A 12,223-nucleotide genomic window follows, 5' to 3' on the forward strand; every position below is an offset into this window, starting at 1 on the left:
AAGATAAAGCCTCCCCACCTTCCTATTTCCGTGCTGCTCCAAGAAAACAAAGTCTCCATTCCATATTGCTTCAGGAAACAGAAGACACACACACACACACACACACACACACACACACACACACACACACAATTTCAGTACCATACAAAGCTCTGGTCTTAATGTTACTATTCTAACATCCAACTCCCTTCGCAGCTGGTAATTAGAGGTCCCTTTTAGAGTCCCCACCCAACCACCCATTTTTAATATCCTAAGGGTGCTCACCTGAAATCTCCCTTATTTTGACGAAGATCTTTCCAAAGGTCATGCAGAGCCCTATTCCCAGGCCACTTTGCCATAATCGATCCAGCGCTGGGTGGCAAAATTGATGGCTTCCGCGCAGTTGTAGCCAGAGTGGTAGCCATAGGGAAACGTCACTATGAAATCTCCAGCCTCCTGAGTGACCCGATCGAAGGGGATGCCGTTGTCCTTGAGGACCTTGGGCAAGAAGAGAGCCACCTTGTGCCACAGGAAGGCCTCACAGCCCCGCAACCTGCCCGGGAAAAGCTCCCTGGCCAGGCGTTCCAGGCACCGGTCGTGCTCCGGGGGCACCGCGTACCAAGTCTTGGGCTCCCCGAAGTGCAGGTAGTTGATGCTGTAAAGGTCCATGTCCTCCGTGTGCCAGGCGAAGGCGGTCTTCCACATGCCGAAATACAGGCAGGGGGTGTTGACGCCTTCGATGACCACTCCGCACTCCTGTTCCAGCAGGTCCTGAATGGTTCCCAGGTGTCCGAGGTTCCACTGCTTTGTGTTTTCATCGAATAAGGAGCCACTGACGTCCGCACCGTATACTGGTGAATCATAGGGGCATGTTTTCCAATATTTTCACTCCAGATCCTCAAAATCAGAGTAGAATGCAGTCTGGTGTCCTTCACTGTTTGTTAAGCGGCGATACTCGCTCACGGTCATGGCTTTCTTCTTTCTGTGGTGCTGAGTAAACACACCTGCCTGCCCAGTGGTCACCTGCTGCAGGGGTGCGGCTATTAAGATGTCATCGGTATCATCGTACATCTGTCCAGCTTTCCATCCTTTCGGTGGAATTACCTTGGCTAGGCCAGCTCGGTGTGCAACTTGCCACTCCATGGCAACAATATATTTGCTGAAATCTTCAAATTCTTCCATGGTTGGGTGGACGATCGTAATCTTACAACTTGGGTTCTGGCTCCCAAAGTGCTTAGACTGCATGGCGGCAACAGAATAAGCAACGGACTGCCAGCTTCTTAGGTATGCTTTGGATACCTGAGAATGCTGGGGAGTAACCTCTTCCCTATACTTCCTTTATTTTTAAAGAAGTTTTGATAGAGTTGAGAGGCAGGAACTCAGACTTGAACTTTTAAACAAATGAGGTGGTATCTTCTCCAGTCTTGTCCATCCACCAGAAGGATTCCACTCTTGTCAGCATTTTGGAGCCAAAGGAAATCCAGTATTTCCCAGAGGAGACGGCTCTCTGAGCCAAGTCCTGCCTCAGCCTGCAGCTCTGTGAGTTTCCTCTGTTGGGGGTATAAGTTCCTGAGACCTCTCCAGATTCCCAGGCTTGAGTGCATGGGTGGCTTCTCACCTCACTGTAGCAGAAAGTCTCTTCATGGAAGTTTCCAAGCCAAACCTAAAGAAAGTACAAATTATTGAAAAAAAGTGGATGACAGAACAAACTGATTTAACGTCAAGTAAAAGAAAACTGTATAGTAATCTTAATTTCAAAGTTTGAATTTAAGGGCAAAAAGTACACTCTTTTGGTAGGCATGTAAACTGGTGCAGCTATGGTGCATACTATGGAAAACAGTATGGAGGTTCCTCAAAAATTGTAACTAGAACCACCATATGATGCTGCAGTCTCACTTCTGGGTATATAGCTAAAGGAAATAAAAACAATATCAAGGAGATATCCGCCCTCCCACATTCACAATGGATAAGCTATGGAAACAACCAACATGTCCAGTGATGGTTGAATGGATACAGAAGATGTGGTACATAGATACAATGGAATACTACTCAGCCATAAAAAGAATGAAATTTTGTCATTTGCAACAATATGGATGGTCCTGGAGGGTATTATGTCCAGTAAAGTAAGAAAGAGAAAGACAAATATGGCATGGTATCACTTACATGTGGAATGTTAAAAAAAAAAAAAAAGAGTAAAACTTACAGAACCAGAGTAGAAAAGTGGTTGTGGGGGAGGGCAGGGAAGGGAGGGTAAAAGGGTACACAGTGAATAAAGTCTCAGGAGCTAATGTTAACCACGGTGACTATAGTTGATAACAATGTGATGTATAGTTGAAATTTTCCAGAAGAGTAGGATGTAAATGTTCTTACCAAAAAAAGTAAATATATGAAGGAAATGTGTTAATTAACTAGATGGGGGGAATCCTTTCACAATGTATATCAAATCACCACAAAGTTGACTGAATATTTTACACTTTTAAAAGTCAATTATACAGCAAAAAAGCTGAAATTTAAAAATAAAGAATTAGGACAAATCATAAGACAGAAAAAGAGTAATTAAAACTTAACTGAACAGTACGGACATTAAGCAAGCTTGAAAAGAAAGGAGTTAAGCACTCAACTCAATAAACTGGATAGCTTAACCCAAAAGATAAATTAGGGAAAGGAAAACAATGAAATAAGCTGAAACAATTACAAAAGAAAACATAACACCCAATAGAAATGATGACTGAAACCAAAATGCAATTTGTAGACCACGAAAAGTGTAAAAACATAAGCATAAGAGAAAAGAGAGAAAAGTACAAGCATATCACGTTATAATAAAACAGGGGATGCAGATAAAAATCTACCATTATAGAAAGAATGTCTATGTAAACAAAAGCAGGAAAAAAGTACAGAACACAAATAGACACATCCTTAACAAGCATTATCCTTAATGTGTAAATACCTGAAAAATTCTAATTAAGTTCTAATCATTAATTTGCATTGATAGACAAATTATTAGAAATATAGGGTTCACTCAGAATGGGAGAAAATATTTGCAAATGAAGCAACTGACAAAGGATTAATCTCCAAAATTTGCAAGCAGCTCATGCAGCTCAACATTATAAAAACAAACAACCCACTCCAAAAGTGGGCAGAAGACCTAAATGGACATTTCTCCAAAGAAGATATACAGATTGCCAGCAGACACATGAAAGAATGCTCAACATCGTTTATCATTAGAGAAATGCAAATCAAAGCTACACTGAGATATCATCTCACACCGGTCACAACGGCCATCATCAAAAAATCTACAAACAATAAATGCTGGAGAGGGTGTGGAGAAAAGGGAACGCTCTTGCACTGTTGGTGAGAATGTAGTTTGATACAGCCACTATGGAGAGCAGTATGGAGGTTCCTTAAAAAACTACAAATAGAACTACCATACGACCCAGCAATCCCACTACTGGGCATATACCATGAGAAAACCATAATTCAAAAAGAGTCATGTTCCAAAATGTTCATTGCATCTCTATTTACAATAGACAGGACATGGAAGCAACCAAAGTGTCCATCAACAGGATGAATGGATAAAGCAGATGTGGCACATATATACAATGGAATATTACTCAGCCATAGAAAGGAACGAAAGTGAGTTATTTGTAGTGAGGTGCATGGACCTAGAGCCTCTCATATAGAGTGAAGTAAGTCAGAAAGAGAAATACAAATACTGTATGCTAACACATATATATGGAATCTAAAAAAAAAAAAAAATTGTCATGAAGAACCTAGGGGCAAGATGGGAATAAAGATGCAGACCTACTAGAGAATGGACTTGAGGATATGGGAGGGGGAAGGGTAACCTGGGACAAAGTGAGAGAGTGGCGTGGACATACATACGCTACCAAACGTAAAATAGATAGCTAGTGGGCAGCAGCCACATAGCACAGGGAGATCAGCTTTGTGACCACCTAGAGGGGCAGGATAGGGAGGGTAGGAGGGAGGCAGTTGCAAGAGGGAATAGATGTGGGCACATATGTATAACTGATTCACTTTGTTATAAAGCAGAAACTAACACACCATTCTAAAGCAATTATACTCCAAGAAAGATGTTTTAAAAAAAAAAGAAATATAGGTCTCAATCAAGTTTCTAGACACTGGTTAGCAAACAAAATCTATAGATCCCATACACCAGTTGACAATCAATTATAAAGTAAAAGAGTAAAAAGGTTTTAATCCCTTTAATAACAGAAATACATGGCCCCAATGAAGAAATCTAAAAATGATATGCATGCAATGCTTATACTTTAAATGCATAAATAAATGTGAATTTTACCAGGGGAAAAAAGTTGCTTTCTGGTATAAAATGTCATCCTTTTCATCTTTATGCTTTAAAGGAAAAAAAAAAAAGGCCAAAAAAGTGCCTGCCTTCTGCCAGTCCAAAATCTTAATTCCAAATGATGATACACAGGACCCAGAAAATGGTTTCCTTGAAGGATTCAGCCTCTGAATGAAACAGGCTGTGCTCAAAGTCTGGCTATATATGTCCCACACCAATTTCAATTCAATCAGTACCACCCCAAATCTAATACCCTCATATCTAATCAAAATCTCTAATTTGATCCCACATATTTTTCAAGTCCCTTCCAACTGACACACTCCTTACCCAGTTCTAGAAACCCTCTCATTCCCATTAGATCACAGTTCACTAAATGAGGTGCTTTTTCCTGAAAATCTTTGTGATTTTTACCAAGAAAATATTAAGAAAAAAATTAACTTCACAAGTAGGAAAATAGTTTAAAAATAAAAACTCAAGGAAAGGATATCCCAATGTATAGTACCCTCTCTCTCGCTCTCTCTCTATATATGCATAAATAGTGTCATTTTTTAAAACTTCTGGTAGGAAAATAACTCTTTTGCTCATAAGCACAAATTACAGAAATAAAGTGACCTACCTTCTACCAACAAAATCCTGATTCCAGTTGGAGATATTCAAGGACCCAGAGAGAGAGAGACAGTGTTCTCTGGGCAGCTGGCCTCCAAATGCAGACCCATGTCCTGACGGCTCTGGCTTTCTACCTGGGCAAAGGTATAATCTGATCAGCACCAGTCAACGGTAATTGCTCTCGTTGATCAGCCCACTTTGTGTGCGCCCCTTTGAGTTTTTAAACCAGTCTTACAGCAAACTAAGAGGTTGCAAATAAAAGGAGTGGGAAAGTCAAACCAAGCAATTATTAAACTAAAGAAACCTGGTCTAGCAGCAATTAATATCGAATGTATTTATAAGGTAAAAGAAGGGCAGCTTTAGTTATGAAAAAGAAAAGCTCGTGGGAAAGATTACAATGATGCACTTTACGCACCTAGACACATAGCACTGAGACACAGAACACAAAGACTGAGAATTATAAGGTAAAACTGACATATCTGCAATCATCGTGTGAGGTTTTTTTTTCAAACACCGTTCTTCCAGAAACTGATACATGAGGACAGAAGAAAATTAATACTGTTATAAAAGTATAAACAATATAGTTAACAACTTTGACTATATTTCCTGCAGCAACCACATAGCAAAATGCTTTTCAACACATATAAAACATTTACAAAAATATACCGCTGTTAAGACCACATAATAAATCTCAATAAAAATTCCACAGAATCTACATATTGAGTACCCTCTTGATCAATCTTTTATTTCAATCATGAAATAAAATTGAAAGTCAATAATGAAAAAAGGGAACACCACCATATTTATTTAAAAATGAATATCCACATAACATCTACAACAATATCCATATAATAGCTAAAAATCTATTGATTTTTCTGTTGTCTGCAAGTACTTAGTAAAAACTAAACCAAAATACCTCAGAATTATTTGAAAGAAAAAAAAGATAAAAATGATAAAACAATTCAAAAAACAAAAGGGAAAACAACCATATACAAAAACATAAATGATTAATAAAATAGAAGTCTGTTACTTAAAAGATAAAATAAAGAAAGAACTGGTTAATAAATTATATAGTACTCCCTGCTACAGGAAGAGAGTGCTCCCTGCGTGGGAGAAGCTGGTGCAGAGTGGCAAGTGGTGATGGGACTCGGGGAGGGGTAGTCATTTTATAGAGGTGGACCCTGCCAAACCCCATTTTAACCAGGTCAACATCAAGAGTCATAAACTGGGAATTCCCTGGCCGTCCAGTGGTTAGCACTCCGCGCTTTCACTACCTAGGGCCCAGGTTCGATCCCTGGCCAGGGAACTAAGATCCCACAAACTGCGAGGTGTGGCCCCCCCCCAAAAAAGCCATAAATTACTTTGATAGTATATGTCCTTGATATGATGTGATTAAAATGTGACAAAATTCCCTCCGTAATCTTCCTCCAAGAAAACAGAGAAACTCAAGATAATCATAAGAAAAGCATCAAATTCCAATAGAGGGGCATCCTCCCCCAGACTGTCAGGTTTCTATACAATCTTTTGGTCAAAAACAAGGAAAGTCTGAGAATCTGTTACAGCCAAGAGAAACCTAAGGAGACATGAAAACTAATTTGATATTTTAGATGAGATCTTGGAACAGAAAAAGGACATTGGGTAAAAGGTGAGGAAATCTGAACCAATGATAGCCTTTAGCAGACAATAACATATTGACATTGGTTCATTAATTGTCATCAATATACCATGGGAATTAAGATGTTACTAAAAGGGGGACATGCGAGTGGGGTCGGGTCAATACTCCCTGATCCACGTGCTCAATGTTTTATAAATCTAAAACTGCTCAAAAATTTAGGTATTACTAAATATAATATTGTAAATAATAAACAAACAGGAGAAGGCATCAATAAACAATATTAGAATGAAAAAAATTTGAAACATAATCTGAGTTTTGGAAACAGTCTACCAGACAGCACATTATAAACCAAATGATTCTATGAACCACTATGTGGCATAATCTTTTAGAGCACTTTTAAAAATATTTTAGATTATGAAATATAAAGTGTTCACAGAAATCTATAAAGCATATATGTACACTTCAACAAATAACTATAGAGTGAGCAGAAGTGGAACCAGTATCCAGGTCAAGAAATGCAACATTGCCAGGCACCTGGCTGCCTGACTTGTGCTCTTTTGCCCAGATTACAGCCCCTTCTGCCTCCTGGACTGACTTTATCCTAACTATTCACATAGTAATTTTGGTAAACATTATAAAATTAAAACTCTGTCCATTTTTGAAAACTTTATATAACCCTGAAGAAACACAATTGTATTTATGTCCTTTAGCGTATTTTTGGTGTATTTTTTCATCACTTACGTCCTTGCATGCAGCTGGACTTTGCTGTTTCAGCGCTGTAAAGTATTCAACCATATAAACTTTCTACTGTTGATGGGGCTTTGGGTTGCTTCCACTTTGGGCCTCTTACAAACACTGTTGCTCTGAAAATTCTCTGACGTGTATAATGGCCATAGAATATGTAAACTTAAACTTGCCAAATTTTTTCAACATATTTCACTAGTTTACACACTAGCTGCATGCAAGGGTGCTCATCACCCTTCACTTCTGCAAACCTTTGGTGATTTTCTGCCTTTACAGTTTTAGCCGATCAGGTGAGGGTATAGGGGTACCTCATACTGATTTGCATTTATTGGTTACTAATAGGGGTGAACCAATTTTTCTTATGATTATTCGCTGATTGGAGGTGCTCCTTCAGGAAGTGCCTCATCAAGTATTTTGTCCATTTTTCTGCTGGGTTGTCTGCCTTGGTAGTAGTTATATGTTCTGCTTATTAGTTCTTTACTGGGTATGAGTAACACGATATCTGTTCTCACTCTTTGATTTGTCTTTTCACGCTTTTTCATTTTTTTTTTGATCAACAGAAGTTTCTCTGTACCTCTAACAGAATATTATTTAAAATAGCTAATATTGGGCTTCCCTGGTGGCGCAGTGGTTGAGAGCCCGCCTGCCAATGCAGGGGACATGGGTTCGTGCCCCAGTCTGGGAAGATTCCACATGCCGCGGAGCGGCTGGGCCCGTGAGCCATGGCCGCTGAGCCTGCGTGTCCGGAGCCTTTGCTCGGCAACAGCAGAGGCCACAGCAGTGAGAGGCCTGCGTACCGCAAAAAAAAAAAAAAAAAAGAAAAAAAAAATTTGTAGTTTCTTACAAAACTAAATATAGTCTCACCATATAATCCAGCAGTCGCACTCTTTGGTATTTACTCAGATGAGCTGAATACTTACATCCACACCAAAACCTGCACACAAATGTTTATAGTAGTTGTATTCATAATTGCAGAAAAAATTGGAAGCAACCAAGATGTCCCTCAGCACATGATTGGATAAATAAAGGGTCATACATCATACAATGGAATATTATTCACCAATACAAGGAAATGAGCTATAAAACCACTAAACGTGGAGGAAACATAAAGGCATATTACTACGTGAAAGAAGTCATCTGGAAAAGACAAAACTATGGAAGCAGTAAAATGATCAGTCGTTGTCGGGGTCGGGGAGGGGGGGATGATTAGGCAGAGCACAGAGGATTTTTAGGCAATGAATCTATTCTGTATGGTATTATAAGTGTAGATACATGTCATTATACATTGGTCAAATCCATAGACTGTACAACACCAAGAGTGAATAAATTAAACTAAGGACTCTGGGTGATAATGAGGTGTCAGCGCAGGTTCTTCGATTGTAACAAATGTTCCTTTCTGGTGTGGATGCTGGTGGAGGAGCATGGGACCGAGTATGTTGGAATCCCCTGTATTTTCCACTTAATTTTGTTGCGAAGTACTCTGCAAAAATAAAGTCTATTAATTAAAAGAAAAGTTAACGTGTAAGCCTGGGGGTGTGGTGAGGAAAACAACAGTAGAACTGAGCATCACAGAAAGAATACGAGTGGATGTCCTAGGCATTGGGCTGGCCCTAGAGGCCAGGAGAGTGTATGAATGCACATCAAATTAACTGAGCACCTCTTCCATGCCTGTCACATTTACATCCCCAGTATCGTCACAAAATTCTCGCACTGTAATTCTGGCTCAGAGAAAATCAATGATTTTTTGGCTGAAGGTCCCACGACTAGACAGTAGCAAAGCGCAGGTTTGAATGCCATTTCTGCTGACTCTAAGTTCAGCTCTCCCCTCTAAGTAACTGCTGGAAAGCTCAAAGCAGTGACTATGGAAAAGTTTGCTTTACGAAAGACATCACGCTTCAGATTCAACTTTGCACATACGCATACAGAGTGGGTCCACGGATGGACTGAGTTTGTGGCTGGAGGGATAACACAAAACCACATCAACAGCATCACATTTATTTACTTCACCATTAAAAGAAAAATAAGAGGCTGCAGGAGAGGTGATAGGGAAGAAGAACCGAATAGAGAATTGTTATTACTATCCAGAGTAATAGCCTTTCTGGAATTTCCCGTACCAAGGACAAAACTTCATAATGGACAGAGTCAGCTTCCCCTGGAGGTCAACTCTCTCTGCCATGATGAGGAAGGAAAGCTTCTGCAGCTCTGGAGAGGGACCAGGGAAGGGGGCCTCACAGTCTGGTGACAATGCAGACCTCCCCAAGTCTCCTTTCTTCTCTACAGTGCATGCCAGGGACACGGCCCATCTTCCTCACCTCTTCATGCCCACACTCATCTTATTGTTCCATCTCGAAGCCTGGCTGGAAAGGAAGATAAAGCCTCCCCACCTTCCTATTTCCGTGCTGCTCCAAGAAAACAAAGTCTCCATTCCATATTGCTTCAGGAAACAGAAGACACGCACACACACACATACACACAATGTCAGTACCATACAAAGCTCTGGTCTTAATGTTACTATTCTAACATCCAACTCCCTTCGCAGCTGGTAATTAGAGGTCCCTTTTAGAGTCCCCACCCAACCACCCATTTTTAATATCCTAAGGGTGCTCACCTGAAATCTCCCTTATTCTGACGAAGATCTTTCCAAAGGTCATGCAGAGCCCTATTCCCAGGCCACTTTGCCATAATCGATCCAGCGCTGGGTGGCAAAATTGATGGCTTCCGCGCAGTTGAAGCCAGAGTGGTAGCCATAGGGAAACGTCACCATGAACTCTCCAGCCTCCTGAGTGACCCGACCGAAGGGAATGCCGTTGTCCTTGAGGACCGTGGGCGGGGGGGCGACACCCTAACGTGGGCGAGGCCGGCTCGGTCCCAGACGGGGAAGGGGGCGCGGAGGGGTGGGGGCGGGTGAGGGCCGGCGGCGACGGGGAGGTGGCGGCACGCACACATGGCGAGGGCCGCGGGGCAGGGGCGCGGGGCGCTGCCCAAGGAGAGGAAGGGCCGAGACACTACCGGACCACCAGGAAAACAAGTGCGGGGTCCTACCGCCACACACACGAAGGCGGTCCCACGACGCCTGAGACGCCGGCCAGGCCCAGCCACCCTGGGACCTCCCACGACCCGGTCCCGCCGCCAGGGCCCGCGTGCGACGGTCCCCCCGCGTGGCACGGGGGGACCCATCCACCCAAACTCAACCTTTCCGTCCTCGCCAGATCCGCCTTCATCTAAATCCGACCCCCGGTGCTCGCGCCCCAGGGAAACGCTCCCGAGCGAGGCGACCCGCACCGTTCCCACACACCGCCACCGGCTGCGACTCGCGGAGAGGGCAGGCGCGACAGGCTCCTCGCGGCTGCGGGACTGGGGAGCCGGGACATCCGGGCGTCCACGCCCCCTTGGGCTAGCCAACGGGGTCACCGCACGCGCACGCAGACGCAAACGCGCGGCCCCGCGCCGGACGCAGGCCTGGCGGGACCTTCCCACGACTCAGAGCGGGAAGGCGCAGCACGCGGCAGGCAAAGAGCGGCGCTCGGCCCCACCGCAGGGCCGGCGCAAGCTCTCCCGCGAAGGCAAGGGGCTCTGCCCACGTGTTCTGGCAGTCGCCACCGTGACCACTGCACGCTTGAGAGGGGCAGCGGCTGGGGGTCCGGTACCCAAAGGCTCCCTCTCGGACAGCTAGAGAAGGCTTTCTCACCGACGGTGCGTCATCCCCCACCAATCGACTCTCCCCTTTGGGCCCACGGAGGCGCTCCACGAGCCGCCAAGTCCACGACTGGGCGGGGGGTGGGCCGGGGGTCTGCGGTATGGGTAAGAACACGGCCCACAGGAGCGTTCGCGGCCACAGCCGGGGCACAACCTCTGCCGCCCCCAGGCTTGTCCATCGGGCTCCGGAAGGAGGGAGCTCGCCCCAGAAGCGCGACAGACACCCTTCTCACAGGACCCGGCCCAACACGATTATATGGTTGAATACTTTACAGTACTGAAACAGAAAAGTCCAGCTGCATGCAAAGACGTAAGTGATGAAAAACTACACCAAAAATACACTACAGGGCATAAATACAATTGTGATTCTTCAAGGTTATATAAAGTTTTCAAAAATGGACAGAGTTTTAATTTTATAATGTTTCCCCAAATTACTATGTGAATAGTTAGGATAAGGTCAGTCCAGGAGGCAGAAGGGGCTGTAATCTGGGCAAAAGAGCACAAGTCAGGCAGCCAGGTGCCTGGCAATATTGCATTTCTTGACCTGGGTACTGGTTCCACTTCTGCTCACTCTATAGTTATTTGTTGAAGTGTACATATATGCTTTATAGATTTCTGTGAACACTTTATATTTCATAATTTAAAATATTTTTAAAAGTGCTCTAAAAGATTATGCCACATAGTGGTTCATAGAATCATTTGGTTTATAATGTGCTGTCTGGTAGACTGTTTCCAAAACTCAGATTATGTTTCAAATTTTTTTCATTCTAATATTGTTTATTGATGCCTTCTCCTGTTTGTTTATTATTTACAATATTTAGTAATACCTAAATTTGGGGGCAGTTTTAGATTTACAAAGCGTTGAGTACGTGGATCAGGGAGTATTGACCCGACGCCACTTGCATGTCCCCCTTTTAGTAACATCTTAATTCCCATGGTATATTGATGACAATTAATGAACCAATGTCAATATGTTACTGTCTACTAAAGGTCAGATTTCCTCACATTTTACGGAATGTCCTTTTTCTGTTCCAAGATCTCATCTAAAATATCAAATTACATTTAGTTTTCATGTCTCCTTAGGTTTCTCTTGGCTGTAACAGATTCTCAGACTTTCCTTGTTTTTGACCAAAAGATTGTATAGAAACCTGACAGTCTGGGGGAGGATGCCCCTCTATTGGAATTTGATGCTTTTCTTATGATTATCTTGAGTTTCTCTGTTTTCTTGGAGGAAGATTACGGAGGGAATTTTGTCACATTTT

General features: G+C 42.8%; 1 protein-coding gene and 1 pseudogene across 1 annotated transcript in view; one reads left to right on the forward strand and one right to left on the reverse strand.

Moving 5' to 3' along the window:
* LOC137230792 (lysine-specific demethylase 4D-like) overlaps nt 1–10,816 on the reverse strand; it is a 46,325-nt pseudogene extending 35,509 nt beyond the window's left edge.
* A 246-nt stretch (nt 10,817–11,062) lies between these two features.
* Nucleotides 11,063–12,223, forward strand: part of LOC137231163 (glutamate carboxypeptidase 2-like) — a 37,582-nt gene continuing 36,421 nt past the window's right edge. Inside the window, exon 1 of the mRNA XM_067751694.1 lies at nt 11,063–11,066. Within this exon, the coding sequence (XP_067607795.1) occupies nt 11,063–11,066 (4 nt within the window). The remainder of the gene's footprint in view (nt 11,067–12,223) is intronic.

Source organism: Pseudorca crassidens, chromosome 9, assembly GCF_039906515.1.
Source record: "Pseudorca crassidens isolate mPseCra1 chromosome 9, mPseCra1.hap1, whole genome shotgun sequence".
NCBI classification, from domain to species: domain Eukaryota; kingdom Metazoa; phylum Chordata; class Mammalia; order Artiodactyla; family Delphinidae; genus Pseudorca; species Pseudorca crassidens.